Source organism: Mytilus galloprovincialis, chromosome 7 (genome assembly GCF_965363235.1).
Source record: "Mytilus galloprovincialis chromosome 7, xbMytGall1.hap1.1, whole genome shotgun sequence".
In the NCBI taxonomy this organism is placed as follows: Eukaryota; Metazoa; Mollusca; class Bivalvia; order Mytilida; family Mytilidae; genus Mytilus; species Mytilus galloprovincialis.
Window position 1 is genome coordinate 58,066,608 of NC_134844.1, and position 24,012 is coordinate 58,090,619.

Genomic DNA, 24,012 nt, shown 5'->3' on the forward strand with positions numbered 1-24,012 from the left:
ACCATAGAAGGTTATTATATTGAAAGAAATTTAAGAAAGGAATAATATTTTTTTCATTTCGGGCATCATTAAGGAAACGTATTTTTCTCATGAGTATTAGGGAAAATCCAGAGGTGTTACGAAGACCGGGATTTCTACCGCTTCGAGTCAAATTCTGACTCTAGGACTGACACTGATAACTGACACATTTTCATCCCTGAACAAATATCCGTCTTTTATTAACATAAACACAATCTGTAATAATTTTTCTACTGAAAATAAATGAAATACGACCAGCATATCACGATTTAAGGGAATAAATAACTATTTTCTAGGGTGTCAACGCCGGAAAATACTGATTCAACTTTTGTCAGGACATCATTTTTACGTCACATTGTGAATTCTGAGCGGAATCGCTTAAAACGGAGATAAACAATGTTCATAGTAAACATTATGATGCTTCAATACCAACATAGAATCAACACATAAAGAGAAAAAACGGAAAATTCATTCCCGATTTTGCAGATCAAAAACGTCATTTTGTTGACGTCTAAATCACGTGATCAAAAACGTCTAGAGGAACTCTCCTGCGTCACTGGCTTCCCGGCTGCATCATAGATTGGGTACGTTTGGGTACAGGGGCACTTTTATTTTGTAAGCATGCGTCACCGGAAGTGAACTGTTTTGTTTACCGAAAGTACTTTGAACCGTTGTTTCAATGTGTTTATAACCAGCTTTAACGTTAATCTGATAAAGACAGTTATAACTAGTAGCACACAGATATAAAATATGGAAAGTTTAACGCCGACACAGCTGAAAAAGTTGAAAGAGCACAAGTATAGTGCCACTGGAACGTCCTTAGTGGAACCGTACATGCAGATCTTCTGGCGATGGCTCGTAGAACAAATTCCAACAACCTGGGCACCAAACACGTTGACAGTTGTTGGATTGATACTTAATATTGCCACATCTACGCTGTTGTTCATGTACAGTCCAGATGGGAAATCGGAGGTAAGTAAAATCGAAGTTATTGCCGAAATTAAAAAGGGGCGGTTTCAAAATACTCAAACAGATGTATTCATAAAATCATATCAGTAGCGCAATAGAAATTAAAAATATTTGCTTGTGTCAACGGTTTTTCCTTGGCTTTTCTCGATTTCACATTCATAATATGTCATATAACAGGAGTTGTAAATATTGCTATAACATTGATTGTCCATCTTTACGAAGCCTTTGAGAACAGCCCCAAATTATGTTGTCATCTGATATATGACTTCCGGTTTCACTTTCCTTTAGCAATATTTGTTGATATCTTAATTATTAATATTTGTAACATTTGTAAATGACTTATTATTATTTTTCATAAAAACACAAAACATGAATCTAGATCTAGTTTAAAGTTAGTCTAAATAATTATGATGTCTTGAAAGGCTATTATTTTTCTTTTTTTTGAAGCGTTACATGGATTGGAGGTCTTACATGTACATGATTGATGGTCGCAGGAAGGGGTCAAAGCAAAAGATTAAAACAGCCTTTCAAGACGTCATAATTATTTGGACTAGTTAATGATATACCCAAATCCCTGATTTTTTTTTTATGAATGAGTTGATTATACCGACTGACCCAAGGTCAATAGACGCATTTACACTTGTATGCAAATTTGTCAGCCATTACTTTAAATCTCACAGGTTCCTGATATCACAATTCAAAACATTTGACGTCACTATGAAGAATTGATTGTTGCTTGACGTCAGAAGGTTATTCAGAGTTGATCTAAAGTTAATCAGAGGCAAAACACTGGCAGATCTAGAAATTTTCAAAAGTGGGGGCCAACTGACTGTTTAAGAGGGGGCCCCGCTCCAGTCACACTTCAGTGATTCCCTATATTTAGCAACCAAATTTTTTCCCAAAAGTGGCAAATATTCCATGCACGTTCAGGATGAGCAATCTGTTCTTACTTTTCCCTTATAAAACAAGCTTGTGACATTCTGTTCATGACATAGGAAATTAATGGGAAGGTGATCAAATGCAAAAAAACAAATGTTGTGTATATATACAACTTCACATGAAAAGGTTCATTATTGACTCAAAGATATATATATGTTTCCCATTTTCCAGGTTTGAATGATCAACCCATTGGACATACACCTTATCACTTTTTTTGCACCATTGTTGGACATCACACATGTTGCCTTTAAATTTTGACACCACAAGAGAAAATGTTTTGGCACCAGTAAGAAAAACGATTGTTGTCTGACGTGATTAGTTTAAGATTTGCAAATTTGTTGCATGCACTAGTGTCACAGCCAAAATTGTGATATAAGGTTTATTCATGAAAAACTTGTGACATGCAGAGATTCCAATGAGTTTTGCTTTAAGATTTCAAATTTCCAACTAAATGCAATAGGAAGATCTTGTATTGACTTTTTTGTACAGATCATAATTGATAATTCATTAAATGCCGAAATAAAAAAAATAATGAAAAATTAACAGCCATGACAGAATCTCAACTAAAGAATCAACTTCTCCAAATCCTGGTGACAGGTCTTTTTATCATGGCATTGTAAGTCTGTTTTTGATTGAAGAGGTTGTGTATCACTTTTGTAATTCAGACATGCATGTACAGTTGTACATGAATTGTGAATCTTGTGCCTCTATTTTATCAAGGTGTCAAAATATATATACATTGTACTAGAAAAAAATAATCTAATCACTTTATAGTGGAAGGGTGTACAATTTCATTTGTCATATTGTTGTTGACAGCAACAACAATAGACTAAAAAAAGATGTTGTATGATTGCCAATTGACAACTCTCCACAAGTGACCATAAAAACACAAAAATTAATAGCTATAGCCTAGGTCACTGTACAACCTTAAACAATGAGCAAAGCCAATAAAAACCTAGTGAAAGATTTCAAAGGCAAGACATATTACTGTGAGTATTGACAGATTTCAACTAAATAGTCTTGTGTTTACATGTAGTTCAACAAAATATTTTACACAATCTTTTGTTTTTTTACAGGCTCCAAAATTTGTTTACTTGCTTTGTGCAATTGGTTTATTTTTATACCAGTCCTTAGATGCTATCGATGGAAAGCAAGCAAGGAGAACTAACACAAGCTCACCTCTGGGTGAACTCTTTGATCATGGTTGTGACTCAGTTTCTACAGGTAAAATATTATGACAATAGATCACTCTGAATTATTTTCTTCACTTGAAAAGTTCATCAATTTATAAATTATGAAGGACTTTGTGATATCAGTTACCAGATATAAAAAATTGTCTATATTCCTGCACTATTTAAATTCATCAAGCCTTTTTATACGACCGCAAAATTTGAAAAATTTTTCGTCGTATATTGCTATCACGTTGGCGTCGCAGTCGTCGTCCGAATACTTTTAGTTTTCGCACTCTAACTTTAGTAAAAGTGAATGGAAATCTATGAAATTTTAACACAAGGTTTATGACCACAAAAGGAAGGTTGGTATTGATTTTGGGAGTTTTGGTCCCAACATTTTAGGAATTAGGGGCCAAAAAGGGCCCAAATAAGCATTTTCTTGGTTTTCGCACTATAACTTTAGTTTAAGTTAATAGAAATCTATGAAATTTTGACACAAGGTTTATGACCACAAAAGAACGGTTGGGATTGATTTTGGGAGTTTTGGTTTCAACAGTTTAGGAATTAGGGGCCAAAAAAGGGCCCAAATAAGCATTATTCTTGGTTTTCGCACAATAACTTTAGTTTAAGTAAATAGAAATCAATGAAATTTAAACACAATGTTAATGACTACAAAAGGAAGGTTGGTATTGATTTTGGGAGTTTAGGTCCCAACAGTTTAGGAATTAGGGGCCAAAAAGGGACCCAAATAAGCATTTTTCTTGGTTTTCGCACCATAACATTAGTATAAGTAAATAGAAATCTATGAAATTTAAACACAAGGTTTATGACCATATAAGGAAGGTTGGTATTGATTTTGGGAGTTTTGGTCCCAACAGAATAAGGGGCCCAAAGGGTCCAAAATTGAACTTTGTGTGATTTCATCAAAAATTGAATAATTGGGGTTCTTTGATATGCCGAATCTAACTATGTATGTAGATTCTTAATTTTTGGTCTCGTTTTCAAATTGGTCTACATTAAGGTCCAAAGGGTCCAAAATTAAACTTAGTTTGATTTTAACAAAAATTAAATCCTTGGGGTTCTTTGATATGCTGAATCTAAAAATGTACTTAGATTTTTTATTATTGGCCTAGTTTTCAAGTTAGTCCAAATTGGGGTCCAAAATTAAACTTTGTTTGTTTTCATCAAAAATTGAATAATTGGGGTTCTTTGATATGCCAAATCTAACTGTGTATGTAGATTCTTAATTTTTGGTCCAGTTTTCAAATTGGTCTACATTAAGGTCCAAAGGGTCCAAAATTAAACTAAGTTTGATTTTAACAAAAATTAAATTCTTGGGCTTATTTGATATGCTTTATCTAAATATGTACTTTGATTTTTGATTATGGGCCCAGTTTTCAAGTTGGTCCAAATCAGGATTCCATATCAAGTATTGTGCAATAGCAAAAAATTTTCAATTGCACAGTATTGCACAATAGCAAGAAATATCTAATTGCACAATATTGTGCAATAGCAATTAATTTTCAATTGGAGTTATCTTTCTTTGTATAGAATAGTAGTTGATAATATATGTTGGAAATTTGCCAGACATGACTATGATGTCATTTTCTATTTTTATTTGCCAATAACTTTATGTAAATAACTTCATTGGAAATTTGCCAATATAAAATGTTGCTGATGAAGCTTTTTTTCCTTATCTTATCTAAAATGTTTTTAGATAATGTATGTTGGACATTTGCCAGACATGACTATGATGTCATTTTCTATTTTTATTTGCCAATAACTTTATGTAAATAACTTCATTGGAAATTTGCCAATATAAAATGTTGCTGATGAAGTTTTTTTTATTGTTTTATCCAATAAACAATGTATATTCACTTTTACTACCAACCAATCTTTACCATTCAGTGATAACAAACACTTTATTTTACATTTTAATATTTTATGATGTATTTAAAAGAGTAGTTATTGTTGCAAACTCCATTAGAAATTTGAATTAATATCAGTTTTGGAAAAAGGGAAGCGGGGATGTGAAAAAAAAGGGGGGGAGGGTTAAATTTTTCTCATTTCAGATTTCATAAATAAAAAAAAAAATTTCTTCAAACATTTTTTTGAGAGGATTAATATTCAACAGCATAGTGAATTGCTCAAAGGCAAAAAAAAACTTTTAAGTTCATTAGACCACATTCATTCTGTGTCAGAAACCTATGGTGTGTCAACTATTTAATTTTAGATTTAAAAAGTTTGAAGAAGAAATCTTTAATTGATTTGTAAAATCTTGACATTTGTTTTGTGTAAAAAAAAACCATGTAATGTCAAAAATTTGATCACAATCCAAATTCAGAGCTGTATCACGCTTGAATGTTTTGTCCATACTTGCCCCAACTGTTCAGGGTTCGACCTCTGCGGTCGTATAAAGCTGCGCCCTGTGGAGCACCTGGTTGGTCCTGTTTTCAAATTGGTCTACACTAAAGTCCAAAGGGTCCAAAATTAAACTTAGTCTGATTTTAACAAAAATTGAAATCTTGGGGTTCTTTGATATGCTGAATCCAAAAATGTACTTAGATTTTTTATTATGGGCCCAGTTTTCAAGTTGGTCCAAATCAGGATCTAAAATTATTATATTAAGTATTGTGCAATAGCAAGTCTTTTCAATTGCACAGTATTGCGCAATGGCAAGAAATATCTAATTGCACAATATTGTGAAATAGCAAATTTTTTTTTAATTAGAGTTATCTTTCTTTGTCCAGAATAGTAAGCAAGAAATATCTAATTGCAAAATATTGTGCAATAGCAAGATTTTTTTTTAATTGGAGTTATCTTTCTTTGTCCAGAATCAACTTAAATCTTTGTTATATACAATATACAATGTATATTCACTTTTTACTACCAACTGATAAATTAAAATAATCTTTACCATTCAGTGATAACAAGCAGTTTTTTTACATCTTAATATTTTATGATGTATTTAAATGAGTAGTTATTGTTGCAAACTCCATTAGAAATTTTAATTGAGATTAGTTTTGGAATAAGGGAAAGGGGGATGTGATTAAAAAAATTGGGTTCAATTTTTCTCATTTGAAATTTCATAAATAAAAAAGAAAATTTCTTCAAACATTTTTTTGAGAGGATTAATATTCAACAGCATAGTGAATTGCTCTAAGAGAAAACAAAAATTTTAAGTTCATTAGAACACATTCATTCTGTGTCAGAAACCTATGCTGTGTCAACTATTTAATCACAATCCAAATTTAGAGCTGAATCCAGCTTGAATGTTGTGTCCATACTTGCCCCAACCGTTCAGGGTTCAACCTCTGCGGTCGTATAAAGCTACGCCCTGCGGAGCATCTGGTTGTGATTGTCATTTTGCAGAATAAACTAGCAATTCTCTAATGACAGTAGTGCTGATTATCAATTATAAGAATTTAATTTGCCTAATACTTCTTGCAAAGTTTACATACTGACATTTTGTATGACAGATGCTTATTATACCCCACGCAACGAAGTTGCGGAGGGTATAATGTTTTTGACCCGTCCGTCCGTCAGTCCGTCCGTCCGTCAGTCCTGTTTCTTGTCATCGCAACTCCTCTCAAACCACACAACAGAATTTCACGAAACCTTTTCAGATAATAAGAACATACTATGTAGTTGTGCATATCGACGGGAAATTGCGATTCAATTTTTTTTCTAGGTGTTACGCCCCTTTGAACTTATTTACTTTAATGTACTACTGCAACAGTTTGTCATCGCAACTCCTCTCAAACCACACAACAGAATTTCACGAAACCTTTTCAGATAATAAGGACATACTATGTAGTTGTGCATATCGACGGGAAATTGCGATTCAATTTTTTTTCTAGGAGTTACGCCCCTTTGAACTTATTTACTTTAATGTACTACTGCAACAGTTTGTCATCGCAACTCCTCTCAAACCACACAACAGAATTTCACGAAACCTTTTCAGATAATAAGGACATACTATGTAGTTGTGCATATCAACGGGAAATTGCGATTCAATTTTTTTTCTAGGAGTTACGCCCCTTTGAACTTATTTACTTTAATGTACTACTGCAACAGTTTGTCATCGCAACTCCTCTCAAACCACACAATAGAATTTCACGAAATCTTTTTATATGAAAAGGACATATCATTTAGTTTTGCATATCGACGGGAAATTACGATTCAATTTTATTTCTAGGAGTTACGCCCCTTTGAACTTATTTGCTTCAATGTACTACTGCAACAGTTTGTCATCGCAACTCCTCTGAAACTACACAACAGAATTTCATGAAACCTTTTCAGATAATAAGGACATACTATGTAGTTGTGCATATCGACGGGAAGTTACGATTCAATTTTATTTCTAGGAGTTACGCCCCTTTAAACTTATTTGCTTCAATGTACTTCTGCAACAGTTTGTCATCTCAACTCCTCTGAAAACACACAACAGAATTTCATGAAATTTTGTAGATACATGTAATAAGGACATACTATGTAGATGTGTATATTGACAGGAAATTATTATTCAATATTTTTTCTTATACAATTTTTTTTTCTTATACTTATTTAATTTCTCCAATGACAATGTGGGGACGTGGGGTATGTGAGCGTGCTCACTAAGGTTCTTTAATTTCATCTACAAACATGACAAAAGACTCATTAGTGATGCTCGAATAAAAAAAGTCTTAAAGGTAAAACAAAAAATGAAGTTGAAAATATTCCTAAAAGTTTTGCAAATTACAGCTAAGGTAATCTTTTTCTGTTGTTAAAAATTTAAGGTAATTAATCTACATGTATATATTCCTGTGGTAGAAAATCCTTAGTATTTCAAAAATTCAAAGTTTTGTAAACACATTTAATTAGAAGTGCTGACTTCCAGGCTGGTGACAAATTATTTCGTACTGTTCTCTCTGATGCCATAAGTGTTGTTCCTAACAATGATAGCTCCAAGGAAGAAGAAAAAGAAGACAAAAATCAGCTTTTTTAAAGGTCAATGCTCAAATGATATTTACAAGTCCATTTTATGTAAACAAATCAATATAAATATGATAGCTGTGTAACAGATGCTGACCTTAAATTGAAATTTGTACAAAATTGCTGAGGGATGTTATCAGGTCTTAAATGTCATTACATCATGATTCTCATCAGTAACTACATAAACTAATTTGGATAAAACTTGAAAGGCCTCAGGAAGGGAGGGGACAACATTTGGAAATTTTCATAAACATGATAAAAGGGTGTATGTTCCTCTGTTGGTCCCAGTGAAAAATTCTTGTTTGTTATTTTCTAGGTTTATATCTGAAAATTTCAGATAAATTTAAAAAATAAGATTTTATTGTTCTAATGAAAAAAGATCAAATAAAGTGCAACAGTTGATTTATTAAAATGATTACTATGAAAAGAACGGAAATTATATCATGTATATTATGTAATTTGATAACTTAAAATGCAGATTGGTTAGGATAGAAATCGTAGTCTCAACCAAAAATATTTGTTAAGACTAGACAAATTACTTATACAGTGTTAAAAGAATGATGGCTTTTGTTTTTGAAACTGACTTTGTCAGCTTGAATGCCTGCTTGCCTTTGTGGAATCCCCTTTATACATGTATTCTTGCCGATATCAGATAAGTCAGTATCAAAAACAACTATGCATTTATCTTATATATATTCCCTGCCCTACCCAGGGTAATGTGTTGTTATTTCACATGAATATGATGCTCTCTTAAATGATTTGGTTATAGATTTCATTGTATATTAGATGTGATACTATAACTACTAGAAACGAGATGGTATCTTAAAATTTCCTGTTTACTAGGATGCCATATACCATATATAAAATGCTTTACATTTTTTAATCTGATGATAAAGAATGTAGTGTTTCAGCAACAACAATTAAAGCTAAATCTAGTTTTAAATTTAAATAAGACTCAATTACTTAAATAATGAACAAATTCAACAATTTTAAAGTGGATTTAACACTTAAATTGATGTACATGTATATGCAATCTGATACACCTGTTGAACCCTTCAATATTCATGTATAATATATAGTAAAAAGGGCCTGATTTAAGTTTATTGCTTGTAATAATATATGTTAGGTTAAGAGGTACATATTAATTGTAATATTTTTGTCCTTTGGTGTACATAGTTTCAAGTGGACACGAGGATGTACGTAAGTCAGGAAGGGACTTATTCATGTTATTATCTATGTGTAATTGTCATAAGACTTAATGTTTACAAAATAAATATGTAAGAGCCTTAGGCTATGATAAAAATATTCCTGGTTTCACTTCCAAAATTTGTACAGATGTTTTGGGATGTCAATGTTCTATGTAATCTATAATGTCATGATCTTGAAATGAGCTATTTTCAGTTCTTCTCTAAATTTCAAATATTAGAATTAAACATGGAAAGGTTGATTATTAACTCGAACACATATTAAGAATAAAAAAGTGTTTGTTAGTTCTAATTACTATGTCCATGATGTTGATATTACTGTGTATTGCATGTTTTGACAATTTGCTTTTCTAAACATCAGATAAAATGTTTAAAAAATCTCCCCCCTTTTTTCCAGACTACTATTAAAGATTTATTTTGCACAGGCTGCGTGAAGCTAAGCAAAAAGTAAAACAGCAATCAATATAATTAAAATTAAATCATTTAATTGCTCCCGTTCTGTGTCCTTTTGTCACCTAACTACTGTAAATAAGAAGATGTAATAACATTTAAGAATTGAATGCTCTTTTTTGTAAATTTATTTGGGTGTAAAAGCGTTGACCGAAGTACATATTGTATGAAGCGCGGAAGCGCTTCATACTAAAAATGTGCGCATGGTCAACGCTTTTACAACCCTATAAAGTTACAAAAAAAAGCATTCAATACTTATAATTACATTTTTAACTATAGGATCACGAAAACACGCCTTTTATGAAGTTTTTATTTCATTTACCTGTGCACTTTATTGTAGGACCTCGTGTCATCATGAATGAAAAGTTTCATTGTGTAATGCAATTGATTAAGGAATATCACGAGATTGCTAGTTAGCCAATCAGAATAACGTATTATAATGAAACATACATCTAATGTAATTATTACAACATAAAAAGACACTCTATAAAATATGAATTGAAAAAGATCAAAGATCAAATAGACATTTAATGAAAAACAAGTAAACATACACTAAACGAATAAGTTTGATCAATGACACAATATTAACATTGATAAATACAATATTAATAAAAAGGGTGTTGGAACAGTGTCAATAATCATGATAACACAACTCACACCTGCAAGTCTATAACCATGAAATAATATATATATATTTTGTAATCTGCATGAAGCTACAAATCATGATTGTAATGGTGTCACTGGTTTCCTTATTTTAGTTTTTTTCTGTCTTTTCCAGTCTTTGTAGGCTTGGCAACTGTAGTGGCATTAAACATGGGAAAAGATTTAGACTGGATGATGTATGAATTATTTGCAGCTATATTTTTATTTTATATGGCTCACTGGCAAACATATGTAACAGGAACACTTAGATTTGGACAGTAAGTATGGGTATTCTGTTCTGTTATAATCCCAGGTAAAAAGTATTTTACAAATATAATGTTTCAAATTCTCAACTATCAAACAAGAGTATTAATATGGCAATTTTTAAACGAAAGGGGAAAGATACCAAAGGAACTTTCAAACTCATAAGTTGAAAATAAACTAACAACGCCATGGCAAAAAACAAAAAAGACTTGAAGACGACAAACATATACAAAACACAATAGGGAAAACTGAAGACTGTTATACAAACAAATTGGTTAACCTGGGTTTATTTGAGGAAATTCATTTCCATTGTCAACAAAATTACCAGATTTTATATCTGAGTTGGTATGTTTTAAACAGATATATCATGTTAAGGAGGGGTATTTGCGAAAAATACCAGTTGAGAGAATGTTAAATTTCGCGAGCCGTAAGGTTTAATTACACAAAATGTTAACTTTGAAAAACGCATTGATGATCTTGACATTACAAGCGTCCAGTCGGATAGAGTATTTTTTGGCAAAAGAGAGGGTAAAAAAGGCATATCCTTTTTCCATATTCCCCGGCGGCGTTAAAAAATGAACGATATTCATTTGATAACAGTAAATTGGTGAAAAATACACTGGCTATCAACCAATCAAAACCCAGGATTCTTACATTAGGTGTAATTATTAAAAAAATACTTTTTTTCTAAATTTTCTTACAACTTTTAACTTCAGCATTTTGGTTTAATTAATGATCTTTTTTCTTTGAGGGGACTTTGAAAATTATAAAATAGTTGACTTAATCAAGATTTCAATTAAACAGATTTCAACTCATCGCAAATACATGGAACAAAGCAAATTTTAATTAGGACTGACAAAAATTCTAATAGACTTAAAACATGTTTTTGAAAGCTTGAGGTTTGACTGTTTATATTACATAGAGTTAGAACCCTGCTTATAGCAAGGTGTTTGGACTTTGAGATTTTTATAAGAAAATACTGCTAGGGTCTCCTGCTGAAGGTTGGTGGTTCTTATCAGGAAACGTTAAGTGTGAATATTTCTTGATGATGCTTTTATAGGATAATAACCGTCACTTGTTGCTGTCTTCTAGAAACTTAAATTCTATTTTGTGGAAAGTTGTTTTTATATCAGATTCTTTCCATTTTTTTATGTGTTGTTACAAAGTTTGGCAAATATTGTCTAGTCGGAATAAAATTTTACTATAGCTAGTTTGTAGCATAGGACTAATGGCTAACTATGCCTACGGTCAGTCAGGGGTACTACTTGTACAAGTGTATTTTATTTACTTAAAGAAGTAAACAAAAATATACACATATAAGTGAATTTGTAGGATACTTATACAAGTGAATTTTATTTACTGGTATAGGTAAAAAAAAATTGGAATAGTTATGTCCCTTAGGCATTCAGAATATTTTACTTGTACACTGTATAAGTAAAAAAATCATCCTTTCTTCTTTTCTTGAATTCTTAAGATTTCTTTGCTCTAATAGAATTTTAAATTGTGTACCATTTACAGATGTCTTTAATAACCATTTAAGTGTAATTTCATGGACAATGAAAATCCCATTTGTCTGTTATCTTCATAACACTGCTCATTTACAAGCCCCAAAGGAGCAATTTTTAAAGGCCTTGTGCAAATATACAAGATCTTTGCTCAATCAGTTTCTTGATGAATTAATGAGATGAAACATTGAACTTTAATGAAAAAAGGAGTAGGTTCAGTAAGACCCCTTTTTGGCCCCAAAATATAGCGGTTTTAGAAAATTGTGAAAATGTAATATTTAAGCTATATTTTGGAAAGTAAAATGCTTCTGCTACATAAATATGAGCTGTTTTTGCCAAATACAATGCACAAATATCGCATTCTAGCATCATTAAGTCATGCTAAATTACTGAAATCTTCAAAATTTTTGCATTTTGGTTAATTTTTAGACGGTTTCCGTCTAAAATGAAAGTGGCCGCATTCGTATTCATTCATAATATTGAAATGTAAGTTGTATTTGATGATAATACAAAACATATATTAAGGTTGAGAATGAACACGGATGTGGCCACTTTCATTTTTGACAAAAACCATCTGAAAAGTGACGTTTTTTGGCATATTTGATAGATTTTTCATATTTAAGCTTGAATCAGAGCGTTTTTAATGACTAAATCAGTTAAAATCTTTCACGTAAACTAATCGAATCAATTGAAATAGACACTTAAGTGTTTAAAAAGTGTCCAAAAACTTTCGTTAGATGAACCTGAAATTTGAGGCCAAATTCGGCCCTTACCGGACCTACTCCTTTGAGCAAACCTGGGAAAAATCATTAAAGGCATGATTTTACATCTCAAAACTTGAGGATTTTTGTGGGATTGTAAGAAAAATTTACTTATACAAGTAATTTTTTTAGAAAATTAAGGGGAGATTATTCAAACATTATTTATTTACTTATATGTGTATATTTTTTTTTACTTCTTCAAGTAAATAAAATACACTTGTACAAGTAGTACCCCTGACTGACGGTGTAGGCTGCTATAATTTTTTTTGTTTAGCATGTTTAACTCAATTTTATTGGAAAGTTTCATTCATTTTCAATATTAAATTTATGAAATGTTTTTATACGACCGCAAATTTTGAAAAAATTTTCGTCGTATATTGCTATCACGTTGGCGTCGGCGTCGTCGTCGTCGTCGTCGTCGTCGTCGTCGTCGTCCGGCGTCCGAATACTTTTAGTTTTCGCACTCTAACTTTAGTAACAGTGAATGGAAATCTATGAAATTTTAACACAAGGTTTATGACCACAAAAGGAAGGTTGGTATTGATTTTGGGAGTTTTGGTCCCAACATTTTAGGAATTAGGGGCCAAAAAGGGCCCAAATAAGCATTTTCTTGGTTTTCGCACTATAACTTTAGTTTAAGTTAATAGAAATCTATGAAATTTTGACACAAGGTTTATGACCACAAAAGAACGGTTGGGATTGATTTTGGGAGTTTTGGTCTCAACAGTTTAGGAATTAGGGGCCAAAAAAGGGCCCAAATAAGCATTATTCTTGGTTTTCGCACAATAACATTAGTTTAAGTAAATAGAAATCAATGAAATTTAAACACAATGTTAATGACTACAAAAGGAAGGTTGGTATTGATTTTGGGAGTTTAGGTCCCAACAGTTTAGGAATTAGGGGCCAAAAAGGGACCCAAATAAGCATTTTTCTTGGTTTTCGCACCATAACGTTAGTATAAGTAAATAGAAATCTATGAAATTTAAACACAAGGTTTATGACCATAAAAGAAAGGTTGGGTTTGATTTTTGGAGTTTTGGTCCCAACATAATAAGGGGCCCAAAGGGTCCAAAATTAAACTTTTGTTTGATTTCATCAAAATTGAATAATTGGGGTTCTTTGATATGCTGAATCTAACTGTCATGACTGTGTATGTAGATTCTTAACTTTTGGTCCCGTTTTCAAATTGGTCTACATTAAGGTCCAAAGGGTCCAAAATTAAACTTAGTTTGATTTTGACAAAAAATGAATCAGTTAGGTTCTTTGATATGCTGAATCTAAAAATGTACTTAGATTCTTGATTATTGGCCCAGTTTTCAAGTTGGTCCAAATCGGGGTCCAAAATTAAACTTTGTTTGATTTCATCAAAAATTGAATAAATGGGGTTCTTTGATATACCAAATCTAACTGTGTATGTAGATTCTTCATTTTTGGTCCTGTTTTCAAATTGGTCTACACTCAAGTCCAAAGGGTCCAAAATTAAACTTAGTCTGATTTTAACAAAAATTGAAATCTTGAAGTTCTTTGATATGCTGAATCCAAAAATGTACTTAGATTTTTTATTATGGGCCCAGTTTTCAAGTTGGTCCAAATCAGGATCTAAAATTATTATATTAAGTATTGTGCAATAGCAAGTCTTTTCAATTGCACAGTATTGCGCAATGGCAAGAAATATCTAATTGCACAATATTGTGAAATATCAAATTTTTTTTTAATTAGAGTTATCTTTCTTTGTCCAGAGTAGTAAGCAAGAAATATCTAATTGCAAAATATTGTGCAATAGCAAGATTTTTTTTTAATTGGAGTTATCTTTCTTTGTCCAGAATCAACTTAAATCTTTGTTATATACAATATACAATGTATATTCACTTTTTACTACCAACTGATAAATTAAAATAATCTTTACCATTCAGTGATAACAAGCAGTTTTTTTACATCTTAATATTTTATGATGTATTTAAATGAGTAGTTATTGTTGCAAACTCCATTAGAAATTTTAATTGAGATTAGTTTTGGAATAAGGGAAAGGGGGATGTGATTAAAAAAATTGGGTTCAATTTTTCTCATTTGAAATTTCATAAATAAAAAAGAAAATTTCTTCAAACATTTTTTTGAGAGGATTAATATTCAACAGCATAGTGAATTGCTCTAAGAGAAACAAAAATTTTAAGTTCATTAGAACACATTCATTCTGTGTCAGAAACCTATGCTGTGTCAACTATTTAATCACAATCCAAATTTAGAGCTGAATCCAGCTTGAATGTTGTGTCCATACTTGCCCTAACCGTTCAGGGTTCAACCTCTGCGGTCGTATAAAGCTACGCCCTGCGGAGCATCTGGTTTTTCTTAATTTCAGGTTTGATGTTACAGAATCCCAGTTAATGATAATAGCTGTTTATTTAACAAATTTTATATTTGGGTCGACATTATGGGATCTAACGGTAAGGTTGCAAATATATAGTTTATTGGTAGTTGTTGTAAACAGCAAGAAATTTGTAATGTATTTGTGAATAATTGTCAGTGTGTTTATATCAGTAGAAAACAAATGCAATGGCAAAAAAAAAATATATCATCAAATACACAAATAAAATTTAAACGTTATGTAAAAATTCTAAAATAAATGTTTTCAAAATATTGATTTTTCAAATTTGTTTTTATACAAAGTATATAAAAAAGATTGGTGACAGTACTTGTGTTAATTCACTGTTGCTGTAATAACATTTTGACAACAACATGTAGTCAAAATATAAACAGATTATAAGGGAAACCAATACAGACATACCGGTAGATAGGATCTGCATGTTAATCTGTAAAAGTGAAGCAGAAGATACTCAATGGAAATTCAAACTCTTTATTCCGAGAAAGACTGACAAACTCCTGTCAGAGAAAGACTGACAAACTCCTGTGAGAGATAGACTGACAAACTCCTGTCAGAGATAGTTTGACAAACTCCTGTGAGAGATAGACTGACAAACTCCTGTCAGAGATAGACTGACAAACTCCTGTCAGAGGTAGACTGACAAACTTCTGTCAGAGATAGACTGACAAACTCCTGTCAGAGGTAGACTGACAAACTCCTGTCAGAGAAAGACTGACAAACTCCTGTCAGAGATAGACTGACAAACTCCTGTGAGAGATAGACTGACAAACTCCTGTCAGAGGTAGACTGACAAACTCCTGTCAGAGGTAGACTGACAAACTCCTGTCAGAGATAGACTGACAAACTCCTGTCAGAGGTAGACTGACCAATTCCTGTCAGAGGTAGACTGACAAACTCCTGTCAGAGATAGACTGACAAACTCCTGAGAAAAAAACAAAAGACAAACGATAGTCTATAAAACATAACCATATAACATAGAAAATTCAATACTTAGAAAAAAAAACACAACAAAAAAATCCCAGGTGATCCTGCTCCACATTTGGTACCCTTTGTGTTGTTCCTGTAAGTTTATGTTTATTTGTAAGTCTAAATCAGGAATCTGATAATCAAGAAAATGTGGATTAGACATTTGACACATTTCTTTTATCATCTGTGAACAGGCTTTATTATTGTTTTTTTGGCTGATGTTTGCTTAAACAAAATTCTACTTGCACCAGATAATGAAAGCTGTCAGGTTTAATGCTATTTCCATATTTTTCAGATTCCCATTATAGGAATGACATTAAGAAAAGCAGTAATTTTATTAAGTATATTGCCACAGATTGTACAGTTCGGATCAAATTTTTCCGTCATTATGCAGGGAGGAAGTGGTAAAAATAAATCTACAATAGCTGTAAGTCAAAGTTTAATGCTTTTCCATGGTAACACTTGTTACACACCGGAAAGGTGATCTGAAAATGATGAAACCACCTACTATGGATTTATGATTATTCATGGGATACCAATTTTCGTGGTTTTCATTGATACAGGTGAACCACATATTCAAATGTCAACGAATCACGAATCAAATATCCATGAAAATGCAAGATTTCCTCAATCCAGGAAAATTGATATCAATGAAAATAATACTTATACTTAGGACTATCAACACAATATCAATGATTAGTATAGAAGGCGAGACATTTCAGCGTGTGCACTCTTGTTTTAGAAAACATTATGAATAAAAGAAGATGTGGAGTCTACATCAATGAAACTGCAATCCAATGACTTAAAATTCAAAATACAATTTAATATAAAAAAAGGAGATGTGGTATGTGGTTGCCAATGAGACAACAAGATACCAAATGACACAGAAATTAAAAAACTGTATGTCATCAAAGGTCTTTATCAATGATCAAAGCCCATATCGCATAGTCAACACCATTTCAAGCTTACATGTTACAATCAGATGATTTGCTTCAATGTCATGATTTACTGAACATTTGTATGATTCCTTCTTAATTATAGTCTTTGCAAATTTTCACGGATAACATTCCATTTATTAAAAAATAATTATACAAATCATTTTACTTTTCAGGGTACAAGCACTATATTTCCAGTACTACCTATTGTGTTAGTTCTAGCACTAGGTGTAATAATATCACAAAAGTCAGAAACACAAATATATGAAAATCATCCATGTTTCTTTCTTCTTTGTTTTGGATTAGTGGCTGCTAAAATAACAAACAAGTTAGTGGTAGGTATACACATTTATCACTATTTTATGAAATATTTCTTTGATCTTACTGTCAGACTAATATTTCCTTTTTCAGCACAGTAGAGGGATATGAAAAATTATCGCTAGAAACTATTAAAGGGAGCATGTGCCATTGTCAATAAAATAAACATCTAAGTTAAGCTAAAATAGCGATAAGCAGATTAACATTGGTTATCTCAACTCGATTGCTTTTTCTCTTTGAGAGTTTGTCATACTTTTTTTTGGTTGTCTTGGGTCAGTTGATCTGTAATTTTTCTAATCACATTTTTGAAACTTGCAAAATAGGATGTTTTTAAAGATTGTTATACAGTATAAAAATAACAAAATTTAAAAAGGCAGAAAAAATGAAAGATTTCTGTCATTAATTTTGAGAATAAAAAATAGTAAAATCACAAAAATACTGAACTCAGAGGAAAATTCAAAATGGAAAGTCCCTAATCAAATGGCAAAATCAAAAGATAAAACTCATCAAACAAATGGACAACAACTGTCATATTCCTGACTTGATACAACCAAGATGGCCACCATGGCCAAAAATAGAACATAGGGGTAAAATGCAGTTTTTGGCTTATAACTCAAAAACCAAAGCATTTAGAGCAAATCTGACAAGGAGTAAAATTGTTTATCAGGTCAAGAGTTTATCAGGTCAAGATCTATCTGCCCTGAATTTTTCAGATGAATCGGACAACCAGTTGTTGGATTGCTGCCCCTAAATTGGTAATTTAAAGGAAATTTTACTGTTTTTGGTTATTATCTTGAATATTATTATAGATAGAGATAAACTGTAAACAGCAATAATGTTCAGCAAAGTAAGATTTACAAATAAGTCAACATGACCGAAATGGTCAGTTGACCCCTTTAGGAGTTATTGCCCTTTATGGTCAATTTTTAACCATTTTTCGTAAATCTTAGTGATCTTTTACAAAAATCTTCTCCTCTGAAACTACTGGGACAAATTAATCCAAACTTGGCCACAATCATCTTTGGGGTATCTAGTTTAAAAAATGTGTCCGGTGACCCGGCCATCCAACCAAGATGGCCGCCATGGCTAAAAATAGAACATAGGGGTAAAATGCAGTTTTTGGCTTATAACTCAAAAACTGAAGCATTTAGAGCAAATCTGACAGGGTTAAATTGTTTATCAGGTCAAGATCTATCTGACCTGAAATTTTCAGATGAATGGGACAACCCGTTGTTGGGTTGCTGCCCCAAAATTGGTAATTTAAAGGAAATTTTACTGTTTTTGGTTATTATCTTGAATTTTATTATAGATAGAGATAAACTGTAAACAGCAATAATGTTCAGCAAAGTAAGATTTACAAATAAGTCAAACCGACCGAAATGGTCAGTTGACCCCTTTAGGAGTTATTGCTCTTTATAGTCAATTTTTAACCATTTTTCGTAAATCTTAGTAATCTTTTACAAAAATCCTCTCCTCTGAAACTACTGAGCCAAATTAATCCAAACTTGGCCACAATCATCTTTGGGGTATCTAGTTTAAAAAATGTGTCCGGTGACCCGGCCATCCAACCAAGATGGCCACCATGGCTAAAAATAGAACATAGGGGTAAAATGCAGTTTTTGGTTTATAACTCAAAAACCAAAGCATTAAGAGCAAATCTGACAGGGTAATATTGTTTATCAGGTCAAGATCTATCTGCCCTGAAATTTTCAGATGAATCGGACAACCCATTGTTGGGTTGCTGCCCCTAAATTGGTAATTTTAAGGAAACTTTACTGTTTTGGGTTATAATCTTGAATATTATTATAGATAGAGATAAACTGTAAACAGCAATAATGTACAGCAAAGTAAGATTTACAAATAAGTCAACTAGACTGAAATGGTCAACTGACCCCCTAAGGAGTTATTGTCCTTTATAGTCAATTTTTAACAATTTTCATAAAATTTGTAAATTTTTACTAACATTTTCCACTGAAACTACTGGGCCAAGTTCATTATAGATAGAGATAATTGTAAGCAGCAAGAATGTTCAGTAAAGTAAGATGTACACACACATCACCATCACCAAAACACAATTTTGTCATGAATCCATCTGCTTCCTTTGTTTAATATTCACATAGACCAAGGTGAGCGACACAGGCTCTTTAGAGCCTCTAGTTTTAAATTCGGCGGGAAATTATTCTTTTGAGATTTTTCATAAATTTTTAGCATTGGCACCTTTTTCTTTCAAATACTATGAAAAGTATCAGCACTTATCAGGCTTTCTTTTGAAAGTATCTCTAAGCTTAAAAAATGTCAATTTTAAGGTGGGGGGGAATGCATTTTAAAAATATGTAAAACATATTATCATGTTTTATGTCTAATTTTATTGTAAAAAACCTGCCACTTTACTCTACACTATGCAATTGTGTTATTGAAGTACAAAATAATTTTTAGACTTGAAGACTAAGTAATTTTTGAACTTATTTTGTAGGTAGCACAGATGACAAAAAGTGAAATGAATTTATTTGACACAGCATTATTAGGCCCAGGAATGTTGTTTCTTAATCAATATTTCAACTGCATATTAAATGAATATTTGGTTTTATGGCTTATGTTTGTGAGTATTTTTATTTTGCTATGTGAATATAAATAAGAAGATGTTGAATGAGTGCCAATGAGACAACTCCCCATCCAAGTTAAATGTATTAAAAGTTAACACTTATTGGTCAAAGTGTTTCTTTCAACACAAAGCATGGGCTCAAACAGAACAGCAAGCTATAAAAGACCCCAAAATGACTAGTGTAAAAACAATTCAAACAAGAAAAACAACATTCTGATCTCTATGAAAAAAAGAGAAAAGAGAAACACCTATGAACCCCACTGGTTCAAGCATTTTATTTTATAAAAAATGTTTATTCAAGATTTAAATCAAACTTTTTATTTCAAATACATATTACATTAAACGAAATTGATTGTTTTGAATGTAATTTTACAATTTATCAAACAAATGACATAATCTCACAAAACTTTCAGAGCAAGGGCGTTATATATATATATATAACTAGAACTTTTCTGCCCCTTCAATGGGTATTATGTTTTTCAGTCTGTGCATCCATTTGTTCATTCATTTGTTTGTGCTTTCTTCTGTTCCTCCGTCTGTCCACTTAAGTTTAAAGTTTTTGGTCAAGGTAGTATTTGATGTTGAATCAACTTTAAACTTAGTACACATGTTCCATTTCATATAATCTTCCTAATTTTTATGCCCCATTTATGGCCATTATGTTTTCTGGTCTGTGCGTCCGTCTGATTGTTGGTTCATTTGTCCTTCCGTCTGTTTGTCGGTCAAGCTTCAGGTTAAAGTTTTTGGTCGAGGTAGTTTTTGATGAAGTTGAAGTCCAATCAACTTGAACCTTAGTACACATGTTCCGTGTGATATGATCTTTCTAATTTGAATGCCAAATTTTCCCCCATTTTTACGGTCCACTGAACATAGAAAATGATAGTGCAGATGGGGCATCCGTGTACTGGGAACACATTCTTGTTATGCCAAATCAGAGTTTTAACCCCAAATTCACGGTCCACTGAACATAGAAAATGATAGTGCTATTGGGACATACATTTACTATTGACACATCCTTGTTTTTTTTTCTGTTATTATTTAGATATTATATAGATAATAATACATGTGAAATGAAAACATCAATACTCTCTAACCAAAAAATATTTCTTTTTTATGCCCCACCTACGATAGTAGAGGGGCATTATGTTTTCTGGTCTGTGCGTCCGTCCGTTCGTTCGTCCTTCTGTCCCGCTTCAGGTTAAAGTTTTTGGTCAAGGTAGTTTTTGATGAAGTTAAAATCCAATCAACTTGAAACTTAGTACACATGTTCCTTATGATATGATCTTTCAAATTTTAAGGACAAATTAAATTTTTGACCCCAATTTCATGTTCCACTGAACATAGAAAATGAAAGTGTGAGTTTCAGGTTAAAGTTTTTGGTCAAGGTAGTTTTTGATGAAGTTGAAGTCCAATCAACTTTAAACGTAGTACACATGTTCCCTGTGATATTATCTTTCTAATTTGAATGCCAAATTTTCCCCCATTTTTACGGTCCACTGAACATAGAAAATGATAGTGCAGATGGGGCATCCGTGTACTGGGAACACATTCTTGTTATGCCAAATCAGAGTTTTAACCCCAAATTCACAGTCCACTGAACATAGAAAATGATAGTGCAATTGGGGCATACATGTACTATTGACACATTCTTGTTTTTTTTCTGTTATTATTTAGATATTATATAGATAATAATACATGTGAAATGAAAACATTAACTTTTTTTTTATTTAAACTATAAACAAGATAAGCCACAAACACATCTGTAAAAATAAAATGTGATGTTAGAATTAGAAGAATGATACTAATCATAATTATTTTCTGTTTTCAGATATATGTAACACAAGATTTAATAAGATACTCCTCATCAGTGTGCCAACAGATTTGTCAGTTCTTGGGAATTTATTGTTTTGACATCACATCATCACCAAAGAATGGAAAAGCATCATGAATTGTACCCGCTGCTTATTGCTCAACATTTTGTCTATCATATATTATTTATTTTAAGAGATGTTTTATTGGTATGAATGCTTAATCCACATTGTTTAGGAAATCAGCAATATTTTACATTCTTTCAAATTTTATTTTTTTAGTGTTATTTGGTTAAACCAGTACATTAATTATAGAGTCCACAAAAATTAATAACTTTTTGTGAAATTTGGCAAAGCATATAATTGTTGTCTCTCCAGCAATAAAAATTGTAGAATGTGAGATATAGGAATGCTAGTTCAGCTGCAATGGTATTGATTGTTTATATGTCAGTTGGTAGGAAAGTCGAATAAACCATATTTGATTCAATGCATAAATGCTTAATGTTAAGTTTGCTATAGGTATTTTTTCAGAAAGAACTGTATATTTGTAACAGGTCTTATTGTCAGTCTGACATGGATCATCTAACCTTTACCTCTTTTCGTGGTTCATAAGTCATTTATTTCGTAATACGGTCTTTTTCTTAGATACTATGAGTACACGGTCAACCATATTTGGTGTATAAATCGATTGTAAGATGTTATTTTGTCGGACAGTGTTCATCTTACCTTGACATTGTTGAGATTCTATTATGGTAATAGGTCAATAATACTAGTTGTATTACAAATGTATATGATTGTAAGGTGTACATGTCAATCAGACTGTTCATCTTTCCTTGACCTCATTTTCATGGATCATTGGTCAATTTTAAGTTTTCGAGATGAGGTCTGGTTTTAGAGCACTATAAGGAATAGGTCAAATTTACTGTGTATGTTTGTAAGGTGTACATGTCTGTTTGACATGGTTGACCTTGACCTCATGTTCATGGTTGATTTGTCAGAGTTAGTTTTCAAGATAATAGAAGTTATAGGTCAACTATATTTGTTGTATATAATGATTATAAGGTGAACATTCCTGTTGGATAGGGTTTCTATGATATTGACCTATTTTTCATGAATCCTTGATAATGTTTATAGGGTTTTGGAATACCTGTAGTAAACCTTGAAGACTTTCAGCATACAATGTAATTATTAAAGCAGGTGACAGTCTGTTACAGCTGCATACCCTTATTTTTAGAATGAAGATAAGGAGATGTTGTATGATTGCCAATGAGACAACTATCTTTCAGAAATGAAAAACACTAAAAGTCGGTTTTACATCAATTTTTGCAAGTGCTTGCAAAACAATATTAAAGAGTCCTGTTCAAACACAAACAATCATATCCCTTCACCATGTGTTTGTGCTGAGCATATCTGTAGAAATATTTAAACACATGGGTAAAAGTCTGTGTGATCATGACATTATTCATAAATAATAAGCGGTGTTTTTTGAAGGAATGCATTGCCCAAAACATGTAATAATTACGTCTGACAGAGCAATTTAGTTGCAGAGATATTTTTATAAATATTTAATATAAAACAGATATTGCTATTTCTTTACATATGAAAAATTGTAGATTATGCTAATTTTTGTTTCTTTCCTGGATATAAATATGAATTTATATGAAAATCTACTTTGCTTCATTATTTTGTAGATTGTTTTAATATCAAAGACCTAGGCTATTTTACTTATGGTTACAAAAGTTTCTGAAATATTTTCACGTAATTAAGTCTATTTTAAGTTTTCTCTTTATGTAAACAACAGGTTTTACTATTTTATGGTTATTGTTTTAAAGCAAAGGTATTTTAATCCAAATTTGTAAACTTACTGTCAGTTAAAAATTTAGATCTTGCAAAAACCATGATGGTCACAGTATAAAATAGTTCTTTAAAATTTACATGTGTTCTAAATTGCAGGATATTAGCTTTTAGACTTGTTTATGTTACAAAATGAAGTAAAATTTGATGTGAAAATTAGTAGATATTTAACAACAACATCATTTTGAAACAATAATTTCACAGATATCTTTCTTTTTGACACAATCAAAAGATGTTACTCAGCAAACAT

The 24,012-nt window shown here is 31.7% G+C and overlaps 1 protein-coding gene across 1 annotated transcript; it reads left to right on the top strand.

The window, feature by feature from the left end:
• The first annotated feature begins 639 nt into the window (after nucleotides 1-639).
• LOC143083372 (choline/ethanolaminephosphotransferase 1-like) lies at nucleotides 640-22,191 on the top strand. The gene is made up of 8 exons (XM_076259628.1): nucleotides 640-990; nucleotides 3,003-3,150; nucleotides 10,506-10,647; nucleotides 15,256-15,340; nucleotides 16,541-16,672; nucleotides 17,357-17,515; nucleotides 19,972-20,097; nucleotides 21,929-22,191. Exons 1-8 carry the CDS (start codon nucleotides 769-771, stop codon nucleotides 22,046-22,048), a joined length of 1,134 nt encoding a protein of 377 aa, XP_076115743.1. The 5' UTR covers nucleotides 640-768; the 3' UTR covers nucleotides 22,049-22,191.
• Nucleotides 22,192-24,012: the final 1,821 nt, after the last annotated feature.

What these genes read in the sequence shown, in the direction of transcription:
- LOC143083372 (XM_076259628.1), top strand. Translation starts at nt 769, where the DNA reads ATGGAAAGTTTAACGCCGACACAGCTGAAAAAGTTGAAAGAGCACAAG. An exon ending in CGACATTATGGGATCTAACG is followed by an intron (nt 15,341 to 16,540) that starts GTAAGGTTGCAA and finishes CATATTTTTCAG; the next exon opens with ATTCCCATTATAGGAATGAC. An exon ending in TGGTTTTATGGCTTATGTTT is followed by an intron (nt 20,098 to 21,928) that starts GTGAGTATTTTT and finishes TTCTGTTTTCAG; the next exon opens with ATATATGTAACACAAGATTT.